The sequence below is a fragment of the Scedosporium apiospermum genome (genome assembly GCF_000732125.1).
Source record: "Scedosporium apiospermum strain IHEM 14462 chromosome Unknown SEQ_SAPIO_0099, whole genome shotgun sequence".
In the NCBI taxonomy this organism is placed as follows: domain Eukaryota; kingdom Fungi; phylum Ascomycota; class Sordariomycetes; order Microascales; family Microascaceae; genus Scedosporium; species Scedosporium apiospermum.
In genome coordinates, this window is record NW_015971800.1 from 11025 (window position 1) to 34111 (window position 23087).

The 23087-nt window shown below is 52.0% G+C and overlaps 3 protein-coding genes and 1 pseudogene across 3 annotated transcripts; 3 read left to right on the forward strand and 1 right to left on the reverse strand.

The window, feature by feature from the left end:
* Positions 1 to 2001: 2001 nt before the first annotated feature.
* SAPIO_CDS5468 (Transcription initiation factor TFIID, subunit TAF1) lies at positions 2002 to 5895 on the reverse strand (the record flags this gene model as incomplete). Its single annotated transcript, XM_016787793.1, has 4 exons — positions 2002 to 2113; positions 2519 to 2704; positions 2763 to 2819; positions 2927 to 5895. The coding sequence occupies 4 exons, from the start codon at positions 5893 to 5895 to the stop codon at positions 2002 to 2004; spliced, it is 3324 nt and encodes a 1107-aa protein (XP_016642108.1).
* A 1570-nt stretch (positions 5896 to 7465) lies between these two features.
* On the forward strand, positions 7466 to 9421 carry SAPIO_CDS5469 (uncharacterized protein; the record flags this gene model as incomplete). The annotated part of the gene is made up of 4 exons (XM_016787794.1): positions 7466 to 8477; positions 8548 to 9182; positions 9244 to 9303; positions 9389 to 9421. The coding sequence occupies 4 exons, from the start codon at positions 7466 to 7468 to the stop codon at positions 9419 to 9421; spliced, it is 1740 nt and encodes a 579-aa protein (XP_016642109.1).
* Positions 9422 to 11706: 2285 nt separating this feature from the next.
* Positions 11707 to 13850, forward strand: SAPIO_CDS5470 (putative fumarate reductase protein; the record flags this gene model as incomplete). The annotated part of the gene is made up of 4 exons (XM_016787795.1): positions 11707 to 11740; positions 11866 to 11934; positions 12029 to 12266; positions 12332 to 13850. 4 exons carry the CDS (start codon positions 11707 to 11709, stop codon positions 13848 to 13850), a joined length of 1860 nt encoding a protein of 619 aa, XP_016642110.1.
* A 3817-nt stretch (positions 13851 to 17667) lies between these two features.
* On the forward strand, positions 17668 to 19698 carry SAPIO_CDS5471 (annotated as a pseudogene; the record flags this gene model as incomplete).
* Positions 19699 to 23087: the final 3389 nt, after the last annotated feature.

Here is a 23087-nt window from a genome sequence, read left to right on the forward strand (position 1 = left end):
GACCGTCTAGCGGTACGAAGTCAGAACCAAGAGACCTCTCATCCGGCGAGACTAAAGCTTGGCTTACTTTGGCACCCTTGGGAATATTTGGTATTTGGCATTTAGCCCAACAATGCGATCGAAGCGACCTCGTCACAATTGGGCCTGGTCCTGGGCGCTTTCTTGCACGTTTTCCTCCCCCTCCTCCTCATCACACGCATGAGAACATTCCCCCTCCCCCACTTCGCTCTTCCCAGCCAGGGGTTTCTTAGTGCCTGCTCCCTCGAATCGAGGTGATAGGCCTGCATGGATATTTACCTAATACTCCTTGCTGTTTTCTGGTCAACTGATGGACGGCATGAGTCGTCGTCCTCGTTCTTCCAAGCCCCTGCGAGTTACCGTCCAACATCAAAAATTTAGAGGCAATATCTGCACCAATGTAAAGCCGCCTTTAATCGCCCTGAATAGGCCAGCTTAATATTTTCTGTCACCAATAAAATTGAATCCTAACTCACCTGAGGAGACAAAATGATGAGAGCCTCGCCTCTCCCTCCTCCCTCCTCCCTCCTCCCTAACCCTTTTCAGTCCCATGTTCATCGTCACATTTCCCAAGGGTACATGTACCCTCCAATCCCGTTTCCTGGTTTTCTCTGTTTCTAAGTATAACAACAAAATCCCGCAGAGTAACCTCGCAGCGTTCCATCTTAAGTTAAAATCCCCTTAACCGCCTCTACACGCCCGCCCGCCGCTCCTCCCGACCTCAACATAAACAGTTGCCTTGAACCTATTCACCCCCTTTAAGCCCATCTCATGTCTTGGATTGATTGACGACTTCTATTGTGGTAAGACCTATCGAAACTTTACTGATCCTCCTGCGAAGGATTCCATTCCTCTCATAAGCTCTGCTAGTAAAATGCACGAATCCCGTTCTCACATACCTTCCTTCACCTGCACTCAAGAATCAAATTGAAGGACTTTCACCTAACTAGCAAACCCCAGCATCAATAGACCCGCATCAACGAGTAAGAAGTAGTCCAAACTGTGGTCCTAGTCCTAGAACGTAAAATGCCTGGTGGCACAATCCCCACATTAGACTAGCCCTACCTCCTTTGCAGCTCGTACCCTACACCAGTTGCTGTTCGTCCCGACTCCCCCATCCATCCGCGCCTACAGCGCCAGAAACGATCGTGTTTCTAATTTTAGATCCCGAAATCCCACCGGCCTTTCGAGCCGCATCCCTGACGCCGCTAGCACACCAGCCAAAGTGGACCTCTCTCCTTGCCATATTAAACCACCACCTTTTTTCTTTTCTGGCATCGCTCTTATGGTGTTGGGTTACAGCGAGTCTCCAGTTCAGGTCAAAATTCCCTGTATTTTGTTTTTAACCAGGAGTGGAAGGGCGTGTAGGATCCGTGGAGATGGTCGACTCGATTCAGCTCCTTCGGTCTACACGTGGGGTTGTGTTTGCTTATTGATTGCAACTGATCGAGACAGTGTCTTTCGTACTTCGCAGTTCTGTCGCGCTTCTCGCTTATGTGAGAGAAGCTTCGGCGAGCCTGGGATAGGGTCTCACTTGCATAGGACGGGTATGTGGATGACGAGCGCATCGCCCCGTACCACAGGAAGTAAGACGAGGGGCATCATCTGTACATCAAATTGACGATGCTTTTGCAGATCCTGTCATCACCGGCAGAGCTATCACAGTGTGGGAACTCAACTTCAAACACGTAGATTGTTGCCATAAAAAAAGCCATTGGATGTATTGACCGCCTCTGCTTGATTAGACGAATGTCCACCCTGCAAAATCCCTCGTTTGCCTTTAAGAAGGGGTATCTCAGAAAATAACCTATTAAAAAGAGAAGAACACAATACCACACACACTCTTCCCCATTCTCGTGCCAGCCTTTCATGACCCCTGAAAGAAAAAGAAGAAGGAAAAAGCAAATGCCTGTTTTTTTGAAGGCTATACTCGTATCCTTATCCTCGCCATCGCCACATTCGTGCCAATCAATCTTCCACATCCTACATGGGCGGTGAGTTGGCTGCCATGGGAGTCGCCGGGCCGAAACCACCGAATCCACTAGCATCGCTTGCGGCGCTAGCGGCTGCCGTTCCATTGAGGAGCGGGCAGAGTCTAGAGAAGGAAAACTACAGTTAGCTAGGCTATTCTGAGTAGGGGATGTAGCTAGAGAAAACTAGGAAAGAATGATGAGGATGGGGAGGAAAGGGGGACGTCATGTTAAAGCGACAGACGAGCATTCCGGTGCAGCCTCCTTCCGCTTGGAAGGTCGGCCCCGACGTTTAGATTTCGTCAGGCGCTCTCGTTCTCGGTGCTCCTTGACGGACTGCTTCATCGCTGCCGCCAAGACCAGCTCGGACTTCCACCGGCCATGCGTCCTCACATTAAATGTACGAACAAAATCCGGTAGTGGATGAGGTGGGTACACCTTCGACTCCAGATCAAATTCGTGGCCCGCTAAAGCCTTGGTGAAATCAAATGCAGGGAACGGGGGTAGACAAAGGAAAGGTGGTGCCGTACTTCTTGTTGGTCTTGATGTGCCCGACCTGTCCGCAGTTGGCACACTTTCGGGTAGTTCCCGTAACCGGTTTCTCACTAGCTTCTGGTGACCTGGCGCTGCCTGCACCATCCTGGAGCTTTTTGTGCTGCTCCCTCTGCAGCCGCCTTTCCCTGTTCTTTTCGAGGCGGTCGAGTTCTGCCGAGATCCTGCAACGTTGGTCAGTAAGAGGAAAAGCTCTGATGCTTCATGCCACGCCGAACTTACTTTTTGGCAAATACACGGTCCATCGAGGCATCTCCAGTAGGGATAATTTCGAGGATGCTAGATGAATAATCGAGTAAGCAGGAAGTTCAAATTCTAGTCCGGCCACTGGGTCCGGTTCTGGGGGAAATCTGGTTGGTGGAGTGATGGGGGTCTTAATTCCATACTCTTTTTCCGCTGCCTCCATTTCGTTGCGCCGTTTGATGTATTGTGCAATGACCACGGGGTCCTCTACAATCTCCACTCTCTCCTCCAATGCTCCGTCTAGGCCCTCCACCTGGCGCACAATTCGCAGTCGCTTCTTGGACTGGCGACTAGCCGTGGTGAATCCGCTAAACTGGCTGACACTGTCGTCTACTGCGGGGGCTGGCGTCGCTGCACCCTGCACATTGAACCGCTCATCCTCGTCTGCTATCTGGAGGATGTCGTCATCATCCTGCAGCGTCGGGTCGCTAAGGGTGGTTTTTTGCTTGGTCCAAATCTCGGTGATGCCCGACTTATAGGCCAATTCTTGCTTCTTGACGTTGTAGGCATGCCCATTGTTGTCCCGCCTCTGCTTTTCGATCGCATCGGCTGACGACGACAACGGCCCCTGTTGGAGCTGCTCGAGGTAGCCTCCCTTCATCGAGGTTCGGATGAAGCTGAATCCTAGGCCGTGGCCCGTGGGGTCACCTTCGCCATGGAGCTGAAGCATGGCCTTTCCAGTGCAGGCATCAATGAAAGCCTTCGTTGTCTTCCAGGGAGCCATCTTCTCCGCGAGGGACTCTTCACCCTTCTCGCCGCCCTTCTTGCCACCTTTACCTCCTTGTGTTTCTAGGTCATCCTCGTCGTTCTCTTGTATGACCGCCAATCGAGGGTCGTAGCCGGCATCCTCGAGCATCTTCATGCCCATCGTCATTCCGTCGATTAAGCAGGTGTCCTCCGGCTTGATCAAGGCCCTGATTCCTTCCTCGTTCATCAACGTATCGCCGGGTGGAAGCGACCAGAAGCCCGGCCTGTTGTTGTCCTTGTCGGGACGCACGTATTTGAGGAATTCTTTGAGTTTCTGTCTGTTTTGGCCGTCGTTCGTGCCAGCCAGGTGCTTCGTGATATCACTCGTAAATAGCATACCCTCGGGATGCCTTCTCATGATGCGGTAGCTGAGCATCTTAGTCCGATTCTTGGACGTGGTTGTGACCTTGCGCGAATGAGGGCCAGGCACTTCCACCGACGGAAACGTTTGTCCGACAACGAAGATGTGATCGATTTTTCTCAGGTACCACTGGGAGCCTTCTCTGCCAGTCGAGCTTCGCCCTAGAATGAAGTCGCCCTCGCGAGGAGAGTGTTTGAAAAGCGGAGCCCGATACATCTGATTATGGAGTGTTGGCACGGTCTCACCAGGGTCGACTGTACCGAAAATTGCGAATGGAGACCGATCCTCCGGCAAGAGAATGTGTGTCTCGCCAAGGTCCTTCTTTGGAGGAGGAGGTTCATTGGTGTCCGCACCCTTGCGGTAGTAGTTGATCACACGGTTGCCCATGCCAAACTTGGAGAGAACGGTGGGAATTCGTTCACAGTACTCGAAAAGTACCGCGGTCGAGTTGTCCCTGAGTGTGAGATCCTTCGTGTTCTTGAAAACGTCACGAGCCTTGCCCTTTTGAGCCTTGCGCTTGAGCACATTGCGCTTCGAGAACTCAATCGACCGGCCAACAAACTTTCGTACATGGAACGGCGGCCGATGGAACTGGTCAGGCCTTTCCGAGAGTCTCGTCTTGTAGTATGGCCATGCTAGTCGGAGCGCCGGCAACCCGTGATCGACCATGATGTTGCCAATTGTAGCGCGAACCTTGTCTTGGTGGGCTTCCTTGAGCAGTTCATAGGCCTCGTCATTCGAGATATTGAATCTGCGTAGGGCGTTCCCACCGAGATTCCCTCCCGCCATGCGTCTGAGGTTCTGTTCCCGGCGGGCGCGTTTGGAGGGGCGGCTTTCGTCTGGCTCGATGAGGTGGAGTTTAGGATCGTTGACGTCCAAGCGCACACGTTTAGCGGAGGCCCTAGTCAGGAGCTCGAAGTTGTCTAGAGATGGCGTATGGTACTGTGTAATGTTTGGTAGGCCTTTTGGAATAGTCCGTTTCTTTTTCTTCGGCGCCTCGCCCATGAACATCGCGTCCCATTCGTCCTCAAGATCCGCAGATGCGCGCTTATGTTGTGCCTGTGCAGCGATTTGAGTGTCGCGGATCCTTTCCGCATTCCTAATCTTTTCGTCGAAGTCGTAGCAGATGGTGTCGATATGCTGGTTATTAAGCCTAGCAATTGGTTCATCATCGGACTCATCATCTAGCTCAAACTCCAACCCGCTGGTTTCGCCGAGTCTGGTAGGCCCTGCGATGCGGACAAATCCGTTCCCAGGGCCCTCCTGGAACATGCCACCCCGGGTTTGCTGAGAAGCAGTAGAACCTGGAACGCGGAAAGCCTTTTCTTGGTCATTCATGATGTCAAGGCTTAACTTCGTCGTCAGCAGTGGTTTGGGCTTCCTGGCTGGTTTCTTGTCCTTATAGTAATGCTTTCTAGGCGGGAGGAGTTCATTCCAGTTCAGGATAATGCCCTGTTTGAAGCTTGGCCATGTCTGTTTGACGAAATCCTCGATCGATTCGATGGCGGGAGGAATGCTGGGGTCTTGGTTCGTGCCCTCCAGAAGATCGGGGTAAAATGAGAGTTCGCGTTGGGTCTCGGTCTCCGTGGGTAGAACAAGCTCCGTTTCGGCCGGGGGGGCCTGGGGAGAGGAGGGTCCAAGAACTGCGTCGAAGGGCGACGATTCCCGTCCATCACCAAACAGATCGTCGGTATCGTGACTAGTTCCTCCGTCGTCTGTTAGGCCGGGAACTTCAAAGGATGTTGTCGCCGTCGGAGGTTCTTCGTCTGGAAGGTCATCGTCGCTTATGTCTTCGAAATCCTGTGCGTCTTCGGCTTTGCCACTTTGGTCGATAGGCTTGGTATGGGCGAAGTCGATACCTTTAATCTCAGCAAGCCCTCCCTTGTCGGCAACCATGTTCAGAACGCGCTGGATGTTGGCCTCATCGGCGGCATCTTGGTCCTCGGGTGAAACATCATCAGGCCCCTTAGACCGATTCGTCTCGTCGTCGGAATGCATCGTCATCGTGATCGATGGAGAGTCGGCGTGAACCCGCCGGCGGTATCGTAGGCGGTGAAAAATGCCCTAAGGCAAGACCAGCGCCAGACACTGGCGCTCAGCTTGATCGTATTATGCGTTTAAGCCCGTTGGATAGATGGATGCTCAAACGACTCGGTGATGAGAGGAAAGAGAAGTTGAAGGGAGCGTGAATATCTCAGGCCAGTTGACTTGACGTGAGGCAGCTGGTTGATGTGGGGATGTGAAATCGGAAGCGGGCCAATCACGTTCGCTGAGGAAATTTGGAGACACGATGGGGGTGGGTATATTTAGCGCAAACATGCGCGTTCCCTCGAGAAAACGGCTCGATGGAATGAAGGCGTCGGTCCTAAGATGCGAAAAAGAGGTGGCCTTTGCCGGTTTCTCGGCTTTGCTTGAAAAGGTACGGACTTGAGATGACTTATTTTTTTTTCCGAGAGGAAGTTTTTTTGGTATTCGAAGAGAGACGAGGAGGCAGCTTTTGCTGGATCAAAGATGGCAGCTGCGGAGGTGTCTAATGTCACGTGACAAATTGGGCGTGTTGAGGGGTGGACCTTCCAATTGCAGGCTTCATGAAGCTCAGGAGCAACCTCTGTGAAAATAGGAAGGTCCACTGCTAGCATGATGATTTTCAGAACAAACATCAACTTCTACACGTCAAGAGGATATCCATCGGTCACTGTTCTTCGTAGTTGGTCCAATTTAGTCCCTAACGTAGTATTGATCCCAAGTTGGCAGGACTTGAGAAGGAAGAGAAGACGTCTCATCGATAACATCATTCTACGCGCTATTGATCCTTGGAGCTCTAGTTCAACATTTGGAAGCACTCATCCCCTCCTCTCCCACTTCCCCTCATCTCCACAATTTATATATCCCTCTCAAGGATTACACTTTCATCTAGTGAACGCCTTCCTTATGCCAACGTCACTCCAGGCATCGCTTTTATAGCAAACCTGAATTTTGGAATACATTTTCATAGGTGACGACGTACCCTCTGCCTACCATGGACATTACATCAAAAGAAGTGTTGCGAAAGAGGTTCGTGGGACAATCCTTATTGGACCCGGACTATACCATCTCGACCCCTTCCGCCATTCTTGATCTTGCTATTGTCGAACGGAATTGTGAGCGTATGCTCAATGCGGTAGAAGCGCTTGGGTTAGAGTGGAGACCCCATGTTAAAACTCACAAGGTGAATTGCTTATCTTGCTAAAACGACTAGTTAGAGGGGGGCGAGGCCAGCTGATGCATATAGGCTCTTATTAGACTACTGAACTCACCCGGCTTCAAGTAGGAGACAAGTCGGCTACACCTGTTAATCTAGTGGTGTCCACTATCATTGAGGCCGAGAACTTGGTGCCTTTGCTGAAAGAATATTTGGCAGCCGGAAGAAATGTAAATGTGGGTTTTCATGACCCCGATATTCCCAAGAGGCTCGTTTAGAGCGGGCGTTCATTTGTTTGCGAAATAGGTTCTCTATGGGTTCCCGCTGCCCCCGGGTGCGGTGGGTCGGCTTGCGAGCGTCTCTAAAGAGCTCGGCTCTGGATCGCTTTCCGTCATGGTCGATCATCCTGACCAACTAGAGTATGCGAAGGCACTCTGGGAAGCTTCGGGGCACCCGCCTTTGGTATTTATGAAAGTGGATGGCGGATATCATCGATCCGGAGTCGTGCCCCAATCACCAATCTCCGTGGACATATTGGCGAAACTATTCCAGCTAGATAACGAAGGTGTCATTAAGTTCCATGGTTTATACATCCATGCCGGACACTCTTACGACGCCAGAGAAGATTGGCAGGCACTCAAGTTCCTGTTGGAAGAGTTTACTGTCCTGGGGCAGTTTGCAGATTCATTCCAGGAGGGTCAACCGCCGCGCCCGTTGATACTTTCAGTTGGCGCCTCCCCAACCGCAACAAGCTTACAGCATCCCTGCCTCACGCAATCGAACGAATCGGCTAGCTGCAGCCACAAGGACTCGGAGATATGCCGAGAAATTCTGAACCGACTACAGGACCTAAAGTCTAAAGGCTACCGGCTTGAAGCGCACGCGGGTGTATACCCTACCCTGGATCTACAGCAGCTGTCGACTCACGCTAGATCTCCTGACCTCCTGAGTTCAGATGATATCGGCATCAGTATCTTGGTGGATGTAGTGTCTCTCTACCCAGGTCGAGGACCCGACGGCACGACGGAAGCTCTCATCGACGCTGGATGTCTTGGGCTCGGTCGGGAGCCGTGCAAGGACATGGGTGGCGAAAAGAGTCGCCACTACAATGGTTGGGGACTTGTAGCTCCTTGGCCAGAAGCCGGCCTTTCTATTCCGCCACCTACTTCGGAGTTTCCTGCTGTTCACGGAGGCTGGCAAGTAGTCAAGGTGAGCCAGGAGCACGGCGTGTTGGGGTGGAAAGGGGACAGGACGGATGAAGTGCCGCTCAAGGTCGGACAACGCGTCAGAATCTGGCCAAACCACTCTTGTATTGCTGGAGCCTGCTACGACTGGTACCTCATTGTTGACAGTCGGAAGGAAGAATCGCGGAACATCGTTGTTGATGTATGGCCACGATGGCGAGGTGATAGCTTGAGGCACGACACAAAAAATGTCGGATGACTAAGCACCTTCAAACGAGTGACGTAAATTAGCACCTGTCGCATATGTCGCAACCTCGCCCGATTATCCGCTGCAGCAAAGTTGCCATATTCCAAACTTTCACTCGTTGGATAAATATTTTGCCTTCCCTATCAGTATCATGAAGCCTATTCTAGCCGCATTTATTCTGTCGACCTGCTCTCCAGCCTGCTCGCTTGTGTTAGGGCTCAACATCTTCCGATACATCGGCGACGTCCAACTACCCCTCATGCCTCCGATCGACAAGCCCCATCATCAACAACCCCCGCCTCAGGGCCAGGGCGAAGTGATCCTCTCCGATGTCATGGGCCGCGATAAGAGCATCAACGTATTCGCAGGCTTTACGCGCGACGTCGAGTGCATCGAGGCACGCCTGGATGACTCCAAGGTCAATACGACTGTTCTAGCCCCACTTAACTCGGCGATCGAGAAACTACCCCGGAAGCCGTGGGAGGATCCTCGCGACTACGGCGCTCTTGGCGCCGATGCGTACGAGGGCGAGGACGGCCTCGAAAGGGCGCAAAGGAATCTGAGGCGGTTCGTCGAGGCGCATATCGTGCCTCGTAGTCCTTGGCCGGAAAACGACAAAGCCCAGGTAGTTGGTGGTGGTAGGGATATTTGGTGGGAGTCGCAGGGTAACAAGAAAATTGTAGGTCTCCATATCTTCGATTTTACGGCCCATACTTAAGTATACCTAACGCCTCTTATAGCTCAAGCCAGACAATATCGAGGTTGTTAACGTGGCAAGCTCAGTATCAAATGGCGAAGTGGTAAGGATCCACCTCCATTCCCTGGCTCACCTCGAGTCCACTGTTCATGACCTCAAATTCTCTTAAAGATGCTAACCCATCTCAGTGGATCATAAACGGCGTAGTTAACTACGCATGAGTCTCACTTCCCCGACACCAGCCACAGGTCCCGGCCGGTTAGACTTTCCTAACACTAGATTTGATACACCCTATACATGAGCAGTCACGACTTTATGAGTAGCACGGATGCTTTCCCTTTAATTTGCACTAGATCCCACGATGCTTGGACATCGTTGTATAGCTTAATATACGTTTCTTGTTTCTTCTCGGTGTTTGGAAATAAAGATCTGTGATATCACCTGCTACAGCTGACCTCGGCCAGGTCCAGCTTATTCTCTTCATTCTCGGGAAATAATCTTCTTCATCGCAGACCTACCGACCTTCAACCAGACTTACCTTGGCCTCCTGCACGTTACGGATTCAAGAGAACGCCGTGCAGCCACTCGAACGACATGAACGACATGAACAACAAACTCAAGCCGAACTCAGTAGTCTAGCCCGAAGGAATGGCCCGTGAGGCCTATCCCTCACCTATGCTCCAAATGGACGTCCGCTAGCATCAAACGATTGTGATTGTCTCGAAATGTAGTAGTCCCATGTGCCACACTTCGCAAAACTCCTTGGTAGCATGTGGAAAGTTTGGGGTAGCATCAGCTCCGTCTGGGCAATGTGTGGAGATTGCACCAACTGCATGGAGACTCGGATCTTAAGCTGCTTGCATTGCGCAGAGAACATCGGTGAGATTGCAGATTCCTCGAGTCTAGAACACTCCAAACTCCAAGGCTCCGCGGACCACATGTCAATCGCAAGGGGTGGCATTTAGCGGATGTGGGGTGCCCTGAGATCCTGGGGAAAGCGCAATCACATGCAATTCGTGGTGACCTACCTACTATTCTAGGCTAGTTAAGCCAGACGCAGTGGGGGGTACAATTTGGGAAGGAAATAGCCACTGCAACAATTTGAAAGCATCACGGAGCTTCCTTGGTCGCGTGGGTAATAATTCTTTGCGCTATTGAGCTTTGGGATAGTCGACCTCTGGTAAGTGGGAAAAGTGCAACGTGGTTAGCGAGTATCCTCAGATTCACATGGCTTTTTCTCTCTCCTTTTTTCAATCTTTTTTCCTCTTCGTTTTTGGCTCTCCTTTTTCGCTCTGTAATATTTCATCAATTGAAGGCCCTGTAATTCGCACAATCGAATGATAAATGGCGTTTTTACTGCCGTCTTGGACCGCCCTGGGCCAGTAAGGCGCCGAGCAGGGCGAGGGCTGAGCCTGTAACTGGCTGAGACTGGCCTGTTCATGTGCTGGGATAAGTGACATCACGGCGTCCTGGGCAGAATGTCATCTGACATGACTGTGAAGCAACGAGCCAATAGAAGCTGAGCTAAATCCGTTACGAGAGCATGGAGCCTCCTGTGGAGACGGAGTCCGCCGTCATTTCACATGCCTAGTAAGTACGGAGTACAAGGGGGGAAAGTCACCGGCCCCCACGACGAAGCTCAAGGACTTATGAAGATCGAACTCGAGGTGCTCGAAAAGGGCTGTTGAACAATTTTGGATATGCCTCATCATGGAAGGATTTGGGCACTATTCGAACTTTACAATGTCCCCGAGTCGGGGGCCGTTGCTCCTTTGCCGATGCGCTAAGGCGATGCTAGTGTACGTACAGCTTTAGGAGCCTCGGCACATGGCGCCGTCGGAGAGTTCCACTCTGTTGACGCGAGAGTCTAGACAACGGAGCTTGGGAGTGCTGTGGATTGTAGTGCAGTTTGAGCTCCCCCGCACAGACTGGTGCTGGGGAAACCAGGTGCGGAAGAGCTGTTGACTTGATGGGGGAAAATAGGAAGCCGATCTAGAACTCGTTCTGAAAAGAGAAAGGGGTTTTTTTCCCTTGAATAGTATCATGTGTCTATTCCTCGTTCTCTTACTGTCTGTTCGATGTCAAGCTTGTACTGCTTGTACTTTGTAACCAACTGATTCTGGGTCCAGAACGGGAGACATTGGCTCACCAATCAGCTAGCCTATGAGCGCTGGAAATTTTAGTGGGCTCACCCCCTGGCACGGCCAAATCGACCTCGGCTCATTGGCGACCGATACCTGATACCGGACTCGGAACGTGAGCAACATACTACATCAGCATTTTAGATTCCTCGGCGCAGTAACTCGTGGAGTCTAACTTTACGCAGCCCATCACTCCCCCAACCCATGCTCCTCCGTCCCCTCACCAGTCCATATATTACGTGCCTGGTGCTCCTTATTTCCATTTTTCGCCTTCACGATCACTTTCCTTCCTCACCACCATCCTCATTCCTTTTGATTTGATTGTGCCTTGCCTTGTTAAACACTACTACGTCACATAACCAACCATGGCACCCAGCGTAATTGTCGTCGGTGGAGGCTGTAAGTTTACCCACACTTCCTCCTCATGAGCATGATCATGGTGTTGTTCGCAATCGCCATCATGCGCCCAAGCTCTTGTCTTGCTCGACGAAGATCCTTTCTTTGCTAACCCTCTCGGCGAATAGTGTCCGGCCTCAGCGCTGCGCATACCGTCTACCTTAATGGCGGAAACGTCGTTGTCCTCGACAAGCAATGTAAGCCAATTACCCCCCTCATCCATGGGATGCCGTGAAGGTTTCCCGCGCCCTACTGGGATGATTTGATCGCTGACCGCTGGACTTTGCACAGCTTTCTTCGGTGGAAACTCGACCAAGGCCACCTCGGGTATCAACGGTGCCCTCACCCGCACACAAGTCGAAGCTGGCATCCCCGACAGCGTCAAGCAGTTCTACGATGATACCCTCAAGTCCGCGAGAGACAGGGCCCGCCCTGATCTCATCAAGGTTTTGACCTACAAGTCCGCCGCCGCCGTCGAGTGGCTCCAGGATGTCTTCAACCTCGACCTTACTCTGGTCTCCCGGTTGGGGTAAGTGGCAACCGTTTAATTGCCTCCCCGGCGACACACTGTGCTAATAAAGTTTGACAATGTAGAGGTCATTCTCAGCCCCGAACACACCGTGGCCACGACGCCAAGTTCCCCGGTATGGCCATCACGTACGCCCTCATGCAGCGACTTGAGGAGCTCGCCGAGACCGAGCCTGAGCGCGTCAAGATCGTCCTCAAGGCCCGCGTTACCTCTCTCAACAAGGAGGGCAATGTTGTAACTGGTGTTACCTACGAGCACAACGGCGAGAGCCATGTCCTCAACGGCCCCGTTGTTCTCGCCACCGGTGGTTATGCCGCCGACTTCACCGAGAATGGTCTCCTCAAGCAGTACCGCCCCGACACCCTCAGCCTCGCCACCACCAACGGCACCCATGCCACCGGTGACGGCCAGAAGATGGTTATGGCCATCGGCGGTAACGGCATCGACTTGGACAAGGTCCAGGTCCACCCTACTGGTCTCGTTGACCCCAAGGACCCCGACGCCAAGACCAAGTTCTTGGCTGCTGAGGCCCTCCGTGGTGAGGGTGGTCTCCTCCTCAACGGTGACGGTGACCGATTCTGCGATGAGCTCGGCCACCGTGACTACGTCTCCGGCATGATGTGGAAGGAGAAGGACAAGAACAAGTTCCCCATCCGACTTGTCCTCAACTCCAAGGCTTCCAACGTCCTTGACTTCCACACCCGCCACTACTCTGGCCGTGGTCTCATGAAGAAGATCTCCGGCAAGCAGCTCGCCAAGGAGATTGGCTGCACTCCCGAGCACCTCCAGAAGACCTTCACCACCTACAACGCCATCGCCGATGGCAAGGTCAAGGACCCCTGGGGCAAGAAGTACTTCCACAACACTCCCTTCGACATCAACGACGACTTCCACGTCTCCCTCATGGAGCCCGTCGTCCACTTCACAATGGGTGGTGTTGAGATCAACGACAAGTCCGAGGTTCTCAACCACGAGGGCAAGCCCTTCGATGGTCTCTACGCTTGCGGTGAGCTTGCCGGCGGTGTCCACGGTGCCAACCGTCTCGGTGGTTCTTCCCTCCTCGGCTGTGTCGTCTACGGCCGTGTTGCCGGTGACTCCGCCAGCAACTACCTCTTCCAGAAGGTGCTCAGCGGCGCCTCCACTGGTGCCCAGAGGCTGGGCCTTATCTCTCTTCACATCGACCCTTCTCAGCCCGGTAAGGTGACCGTCGATTGGAGCGGATCCGCCTCCGGCGCCGCTGTTTCCGCCCCTCAGGTTCAGGCTTCTGCCGCCGCCCCCACCGCCGAAAAGTCGGGTAAGCCTGGCCCCAAGCCATTCAAGATCCCCGAGACGGAATACACTTTGGAAGAGATCGCTAAACACAACAAGAAGGATGATCTCTGGGTCGTCGTCAAGGGCGTCGTGCTGGATCTAACCAACTGGCTCGATGAGCACCCCGGTGGTCCTCAGGCTATCCTTAACTTCATGGGTCGTGATGCTACGGAGGAGTTTGAGATGCTTCACGATGATGAGGTCATTCCCAAGTATGCTCCTGAGCAGGTGATCGGAAGGGTGAAGGGTGTCGAGCCCACTCTTGAGTTTTGATTTTCCTCTTCTCTTTCCTGTTGAAAAAAAGGGTAATTTTTTTTTTGCAAACACTTTTCACGATGGTTACGCTTTTTCCCTTCCTAAGACGCATCGAACGGGGAGGAGGGGCGACTTGACATCGTTATCACGGGATAGAATCAGGATGAATGGGTAGACGAGTGGCGATGGGTCACATTATGTCACGATGGTTCGATCTTCGACACCTTTTCTGTATTCATAGAGATATCTGTAGTTATTTATTTTGGTCTGGCAAATTCACACATTTCATATTTCACTTTTATCTTCTTGATCTCACCTATTCGAAACCCTTGCCCTTTCCTGTACTTGTGTCGTCGAATTGACTGGACTCGAGAGCCGCTTTATAGGCCGCACGAGTCCATTGAAGGATGAATAACATACTATTGGGCTTCAAAGACCTTGGGCACACTATCGATATTCGATGCCTACGAGAGTGTAGGCTTGTAGGTATTCAACAGCTCAAGTGACAAGAGTCCTGGTGATGCCCACTATCCAGTGCTATGGTAGAGATAATGAAGAGATATTATAATTGTCCCTTAGCGGCGAGACGCCTAGAGCGGATGATCCGAGACAGATCATAGTTGTTGCTCGCCTGACTAGGAACCAGTGCTTCTCTTGGGAGGTAAGTTTCCAGTCCCCTCTCGAAACCGCGGGCTGTTGGGTATCGTTGCTTGAGTCCAGATACGCCGTCTCGAGGGCACCACCCCACCCGCGATAAGACCCGTTATTCAAACTGAAGTGAAGCGTGTCTTGACCGCGAGCCTCATGGGCCGATTTTATAGTTATATGGATCCATTGAGATCAGAGAGCTATTCCATCATATAGGAATCAATATCAATCTATCACACAGCCCCCCTAGTAAATGCGAATGCTATGAAACTAGAGCTTACGTTACTGGAACACTGCTCTCATGCTTGAAGGATTACTGGAACATTTTATATTGTTCACATACTGTAATCCGATGGTTTCACCTTGCCCCTAATCATCAACAGCGGTAGCCTTTGGGTGTTGTGAAGATTCGGATCTTGGAATAGGTCTAATGCAAGCTGAGCTCCTCTCCATCTGTCGCTCCTGACTTGGTTCAGAGCCTATGCGGTTCAATGTTACCTTATTCTTCGGGTTGTCCTTTCTGTCCCTTACCAGGTGACTCTCCGCTTCACTCCGCTGCTTTCCTCTCGCCGGGACCGTACCATATCACGAAACCAGTACAGAAAGCAAGCTAAGCCAGCTCCAAAAGAAAATGCTTGATCAAGTTCCGAAATCGAGTTGTTCGACCGGGGTATATAACCCCAAGATTTCCTAGTAAGTTGGCTTAAGAAGAATCCATGAAAGGTTGTGGATGAGCTGAACAGGATGAGGGCATAGTCACGTAGGAAACTATTCTTGGCCGGAGGCACCACTTGAGCCTCAACCGAAAAGTAGATTCTCCGCAGCGGCACCCGATTCCCTTTATAACGAGCCCATGTCAGGAGCGCCATACGGATTGTGACAAGCACTCGGGCAATCCAAAGCATTCCCATGTAAAACAAAACTGCCCATCCGATCACAACATTAATACACATGCCTGGATTATTTACCCAGTCGCAATCCTCGGTATAATCTCGTCCGCGGTGCATGATCAAGGAAATAGCGTCATCCACCGCGATTGTAAAAGTCGTTTCAAATATATGTCCCGTCTTAGGACCCACGAAACAGTAGAGTATCGAGGCAAAGGCGGAAGCGAGCCATGCAATCGAGACAAAAAGCGCTCGTTTTAGAGGCGCGTCCCCCGGGATCCTATCTTTTCCCGGCTGACCTTTGATCTGTCTGGTAAAGGATCGGTGGGCGATGTAGAGCAGCATTATTCCAACATCGTAGAATATAAAACAGATAGCTATGGGGGCTCTAACAGCCTCGAATTGCTGACGCCTCGTAAAAGAGTGCCGCCTTTCGGCCTCTGTCGCAGAGAGACGGTCGGCATCGTGGATGCTTGAAATATCGAACCCATAATGAAAGAGCAAGTATATAGCATGTCCAGCAGCAACGACGGGGTATGCCAACGCCACGAAATGGTCGCTATTGATCGAGTCGACAGTAGAGCGCCTCTTATTGATTGTCCAACCAATGAGGACAGACACAAGACTCAAGATCCAGGCCAAGACAACTCCGGGCCCATATAGGCTAGAAACGAGGGTGCGGGGACTTCCCAACTCGTCTTGTTCACCCATGGTGTTTTTATTGGCCAGATGTTGCACAATAGGCGGCAAAATCTCCTCATAGAGGATAGAGACGCCAGGAGAGAGGGTAGTTTCGCTGAAGATGCGTTTCCCGTGTGAGTAGAGAACTAGGGGATCATCGGTTGGTAGGTCGACCGCGTGTATCAACTCGATCCACCCTATTATAGATAGTGGTGGAGCTGTAAGGCGCAGCTCTGCTCTGTCCGATGGAGAGAGTCAACACACGTTGCCAAGTCAGCTTGGCCCCCGTTCTCCTACATAGTAGTTTGACCCAGAGAGAAGGGCTTTATGGCAATATGTTCGCCGCAGGTTGTTAATCTACGGAGCCAGTTTCTAGATATTGCGGTTCAGCCTGCGTTGCCAGCGTTCAGTCAGTATGATTCAGTCTTTAGTTGGTGCCACACTCTCAGGACTGCATGAGCATGGGTGGGATCCCTGCCTTAGTACCTAGTATCGAGTCAAGCTGTTCTATTCTTGCATTCTATACAAGACTTCCTTTCTCCTCCTCCACGTTCGAGTGGGAGTCTTGAATTAAGCAGGTCGTCTTTCGCGTTTAGACGTACTCCTTGCTGGGCACCTCGGGGGAATCTTCGAGTAACGCGTCCTCTTAGGTTATGGTGAAGCAGATTTCAAAAAATTTCTGGTCGGACTGAGATTGTGCCTGGCGACGAGTAAGTTCTAAATCTATGCGGAGAGCGAAGCTGGCGGTCGCTTAGCCGCAGCCACTTTCCGCAATCGTCGTTCGGACCATCCATCTCACCTGCCTGGGGTCAGGCCGTCTCCAATCATTACCGAGTCGATCAGGCTGGCTGCAACATTTGGTGGCGCAGCCAACTGCATCTACCTCCACTCAGCCCCGATGAGTATTTCGACTTGTCATCCCAGCGCGAGAGCAAAGACTACAAATATCAGAGTAAAGCAGATGTCAAAAGGGGAGATGTCAATCCGTCGATAGAATGGGGAAAAGACTCTTGAGTTTATGTCGCTCTCTGTCCACAATTTAGGTGGCTAAGTTTCACTCAAAGCCAGACCAGGGACTCTTCATACGTGTTCGGGTAGACGATGTAAGTTGATTTTCCTCTTAGATCTGAGAGGCTAGAAACCAAGGCCGAGTAGTAGTGAGGATCAGGGTCAACCATCGGAAGGCCTTCGACGGCCCGCCAGGGGGGCATCGTTGACAACAACCCGGAGCGTGAACGCTGTCACCAGTTCTCTATTCTTGAGGTTTGCGAACTGGTAAACCGAAATTATAGCAACCATGAATCCCCCAGCCCCAGCCTGCTCGGCTCTACGCTCAGCTCGCGGTGGACCAATGGCTACCAATATTGCAGCATGTCGTCTGCAAGGCTGGCGCGTGGCGGGATGCGTCATCGGTCCTTATTACCTGTTATGGTTGTTGGCGGCCGCTATACGAAGTACGGATGCCAAGGCATACGCGAGGCTGAGATGAAGAAAATGAACTTATAAGAGAATGGAGGTCAAAGGACAGGTTCTTCCCCCTTCCTGCTTTATGGGCCAGAATTCGAGTTTACTGTAAATGCTGCTCTACTCGTTCACCTTTTTCTCGTTCCATGATCGCGATGATACCTACCGAAGCGCCAAATCCGGCCAAGGAGCACCTTCTCCTCTACCATAGCTCCTCTGATGAGACCGGGATCGGGAAGCCCCAACTCGCGGCTAGCGACAGGGAGGTTGAGAAGCGGGATTCGGGAGGGACGGTCCAAGAGCCGCCGCTTCGTCGCTACTGGGTGCGCCCACTCGTCGCCATCTTCGTCCCGGCCATTATCACGGCTTATTACGGTGTTATCTGGGTCTACTTGATACAGGGTGTCGTCCATGACAAGGCCGCCAAGTACCGTACCTTCTCAGGCTCCCTGGCCTTCTACTCGTGGTTCATTATCGGTGTCTTCGCCCTATCGTGGTCAAAGTACGGACTTGTGGGCGTAGAGGCCTCTATGATCCGCTCGCGGCCCTGGGGCGCGCCCAACCTAATCGTGTACCTGATGCACTCAAACAGCACCTGGAGTAGTCCCTCTGGGTGGATTAAAGCTATCCAACACCGGCAGTGCTCCTGGCTATGGGGCCTGCTAGCCATCATCAGCCTCCTGCCATTTATCGCCCTCCCGCTCTCGGGCCTTGTCTTCGAGATTAGTGACGGTTATATTAGTACATCAGAAATTGCCTTCGTCCAAGGACGAAATAGCACAACCTTTAACGAGAGATACGATCTGAATTTTTACCCTGCGAAAGAAGCGTGGCTAGTTGGGTCTGCTCCGGTTATGCCGGGCATCGGAATCATCTATACCAACGAATCTGTCGACCGGTCCAAGCACTCTGCCTTCAAAAAACTGCCGAATACCCCACCCCTAGATGAGTCTGTCCCAGAGCTTTTCCTCGCGCCGCAAGCCGATAAGCCGGTGTCGGGCAGGGCATGGGGCCTCCGCATCAAGTATGACTGCTCGATCGTGCGATCCGCATCCCAGTTTACAGTCCTGAGTGAGAAGGCCTCGTCGATCTTCACAAAAGATTGCAGGTGTTATGGGCCATCCGAGAGCGACTGCGTCTGCCTCGACACTCCCTCGGGGGGTGAAATCACCTTATGGAACGCCACTAGACGCATAGCAACCAATGTTGGGGCATATTATGAGGTCGGGAAAATCGGTCTGGGGAATATCGGGCGGTACCATTGGGATTATCCCGATTTTGAAATCGACGAGGGAGGCGCGTCGATAGTGTTCGAGTATGCGGCATGGCAGTACCATACTGAAGGCGTTTACGGAGACCGAGCCTATCTATTCAATACTACTGTCGGACCCTCTATCGATGGGATAGGCAGCCCATTCATTAAATTGGACAACGGTACTTATACCGTGAACAACACCTTCTTTCCCCTCAAAGCCACCGGCGCCCGCGAGCTCATGGGTTTGGACCTTCTCTCCAGGCGGACCTTCAATACCTTAATAGAGGTGGCTCCCCCGATCGGTGTTCGGTGCGTCTCGTCCTCAGGCCTTGGGACTGCCGAACTAGACGGCATGACCTCTACCTTCCACAATTTCCAGAGGTCTGACCCCTTCGTTAACCTAAGCACTCCCTACGGCCCAGATCGCTTCGGGAGCACGGCTCTACTCGCGCTGGAAGGCCAGTTTCTCCAGCACTATCGGTCGAGCGGTCTACCCGGGGCCCAGCCTCTATCAAACTCCAACCGGTACGAGCAGTATATCGATGCCCTGTCCCTCCTACGCTCTATAAACCTCGCCTATGCTTGGGACGCCTTCGACCTCATGTACGGTGTCACCTCGGGGTTTAAAAGGGAGTGGCCTGAGCCGGGGCTGACGTCTTCGCGCGAGGGCAAGATCCTGACCATCGCCTCGCTGATCCCTGGAGACGAGGTAGGGTACTTCGTGCTCGGGCTCTTCTGTCTTTGGGCGGCGCTGTCAGCGGGGCTCGGGCTGTTCTACGGGTTCCGGAAGAGGCCGACTGATAGGCTAGACGGATATGTGATGCTCCGGGAGGGCGCGGAGAGAGCAGACGATCTTAAGGAGAACGAGGAGTTCAGGAGCTGGAAGTCGTTCTACGAGAGTAGGACGCTGTCGGGGCTTCCCGGTAGGTGACCTCTATAATTTAATGTGCTGGATTCAGAGGGCGCCATAGGCAAGACCTCGACAGATGGAAGGGAATAGACGTATGCGTCGTTGTACCGAAGCCTCCATATAACGCCTGAGAATGAAACCATCAAATCACAATCCAGAAGCTCTATTTTGTGCGACTGCCAGGCAGGTACGTAGCGGCCAGGCTCTTGCACTGGTCAAGATAACACAAGGTCCAAAACAGGGATGAAAATCCGGGGAATCAGAAAACGACAGTCCCAACCACCTGCACGGGTATTTCCACTCCTTAATGAACCACTCGTTGGTGAGAGAAGCAGAAACGCATCCACGTTCAGTCGCTCGTTCTCCGAACATGGCACTCACATGCTATGCCGAGGCTGATGATGATCATTGAAGCATGGAAGCCTTACTAGGGAGGCGCTACAGGGTGATTAACTGGAAGTGGCAAAGTGCCAGATCGGACATTGGATGACGAGCTTGGGCACTAGTCTTCGAACAAACTAATTTGTTTGGAATGAGCGAAAGAACAGGATCGGCGAGTCGATGGCGGCAGGGGTAGCAAGCACAGCAGCGTCTCTATTATTCCCATCTTCTCCCTACAGTCTCGACATTCCTCAACTCAATTTCAGAATCTGAACTGACGTACGAAGTAAAGGGGGAAGCAGATCCACGCCGGTCGAAAAGCTCTCGTCGCTGTAGACGGACGCCTAGTGGAGCCTGGTGGTTCTCGCGTGAAGAAAAAAAACGGGTGAATGCTTGAGTTATTTCCCTTTCGGACATCGGTTCTCGGGTGCGGGCTTGGCGAAGCGCATTTATTTCATTGATTTCTATGCTGGACTTTTAGCGTGACAAATCTTGCCCCAAAATTGTCGCCAAGCCACGTGTGGGTTGCTCTGCGTCTGTGACAGAGTGAGCTGGGCAGATTGGATGGCGGTTTGGGTCAGGGCCGCGGATGATGAGAAATTACAAAGTATGAGTATTGCTTTGTTACGACGTTTAGTGTATTGCTGTTGAAAATTCAGGTCCTGGTGGAGCCCAATAAACAGGGTAAGGCGAGCTTATTGCTTCGTGCAGAGACGATGAGGATATGAGCTCGGTGTCCAAAGGGCTGATATTGGAGGCTATTTTTTGTTCAGGATCCCTTGTTGACCCTATTCACTGTATCATGTATCAATTGGCTTCTTGCAGGCGTGGCTGAGGCTTCACCCTCGTAATCCCTTGAACGATGGAGCTTGCTTCATGTCTCTTCGTCCGCGCCGCAGAGGGTGTGCTCATTACCAGCACAAATATTGTTTATGACCCAAAGGTACCCTCGTAACAATCATGGAACGGTGAGACGCCAGTATCCGGAACCGTAATCAAGGCTTTTCAATAAACCCATGCATCTGTAGGTTGAACGACTTCTCGCTACCATGAATCGTAGCTGAGCATGTGGGCGGAAAGGGACACACTTTCACAAAGGAGAGGTCATAGTCGCCGACCAATCTGCGAGAGCTGGAGGCAAGGGAAACAGCCAACATGACCGGATGCTGTACTTCGTACAGAAACAGGCGTATTAGGAGGCACACCCACCACCAATACATCAGTCCTCCCTCCACACTTCCCTCCTTCCCTCCCTTGCCTCTACCCGACGAAGAGTTTCTCATCGTCACATCGTCACGGGAAGGAGCGGACATCATCGGTGCAATGATCCTTTCGACTCCGAGTCGCCTGCATGCAAGACGCAACGAGAGCCAAGGTGACCGGCGTTGATGCGGCGCTGCTCTTGAAGCAGAAGGGGGAGCATTCGGCCATACGACCACGACCTCCTTCCAACACAAATCAGGTTATTCACTAACTGCAAACAGTTTGGCCTCCTGTTGGAAGCAAAGGGGAGAGGTGCGTCGCAGGATTCTTGGGTCTCGACCCCATGAAGACTGCACTAAAGGCTGCTCCCTGTCCTGGTTGAGTGATACAATTGATCAATGTTGTTTCTCTGGATTCGCCTACCTGCAGGACGAGCCTATTTTCAGCCTAGCCATTTTTGGAACGGCGTCAATTGGTGAACTGTTCTTCCCGAAGTGCAGCACGCGCTGGACTTGGAGGATGGGCAAACAGACATCAATTGATCAAACAAACAGTTGTGCTTACGTATAGTACTCTGTACAAGCATTGGACAATCGACGCGAACCTGATTAGTGCGCGCACTGTCTGAAAACCTGTAGTGCAAAAGTACATGGTACTAGTGGCCTTGTCTATCCATTCCAGACATGGGTTTATTGAGAAGGGAGAGAGACAGAGAAGAAAAAAGGAAGCAGGGCAAACAACTCGCTTCCCTCCTTCATGCGAATTCCCAGGGTTTCATGTGGCTTAAACATGCCAGCGAAAAAAAGCGTGCTCATCACCAGGGTTTAAAGGAATGTGTCGTACAGTAGTTAATTGATCGATGTCTGGGTTGCCATCTCGATCAGTGGGAAATCGATTTCTCGCTTGCGGCGGTCTGCTCATTTTTTCCACCCATCGAGAAAGGATCGCCGCTGACTATCGCGTTCTTTGGGGAATCCTTCCCCGCAAAACCGATTCTGGCGCGAATGACGGGAACCTCCTGGTGGTGTTCGGTCGGCTTCGGCTCTTGAAGGGAAAAAGGGGACCTTAGGGCCACTAACCTGCGTAGCGACTTCATACTGAGTGGAGAAGTGATGGACTGGGGTAGTCATTCAATGTTGCTAATGGAGCCGTTGATGGCACTCTGGTCCTCCATTGAGTGGGTACCCGAATTCAGTGTGGATTCCTGGTGTAAAGGTGGCGTAACAAAGAAGTGGTGCATCTTGACACTCCTAAACTACAAATCAAGTGCCTCCCCCGTTGAACCACATAACCCAGTACTTGCATGATGCGTGGCTGAGGGAAGATTTTTAAGAAAAATCTGCGTACTCCGTGTCACACAGTTCCCAGCACCGTTAGCTAGAAGTCTGAGAAGAAGAAGAGAGCCCAGAGTTTTGGTGAAGGATCGGTGGATCCAATGCATTGCTCTCAGTGCTCTGTACCAACTCACTCCAATCACTGGTAAGGAGCGGGAAGACATCGATGTCTTTACGTACTTCATACTGGTAATACATAATGGCGATGGCATGACTTAACAGAGGTCTGTGTGGACAGGGTGAAGGGGCAGTTGGAAACAAGCCACCTCCTCAGTAACTGGCTGGATTCGGTCTGGGCTGGGATTGCAGCGGGCGCTATTCGCAGTAGCGCCTTGTCTAGACATTGACGAAAAAGCATGATGCGCGCCCTGGGATTCATTTCACGAGAGGCCTGCCTTGAAGCAGGGGGATCTGGGCTAGTTTAGACACTATTCGCCTCGGTCCCAGGATTTTTCCTTCTTAGGTCAGGAGACAGAACCACGGTCCCTAAGA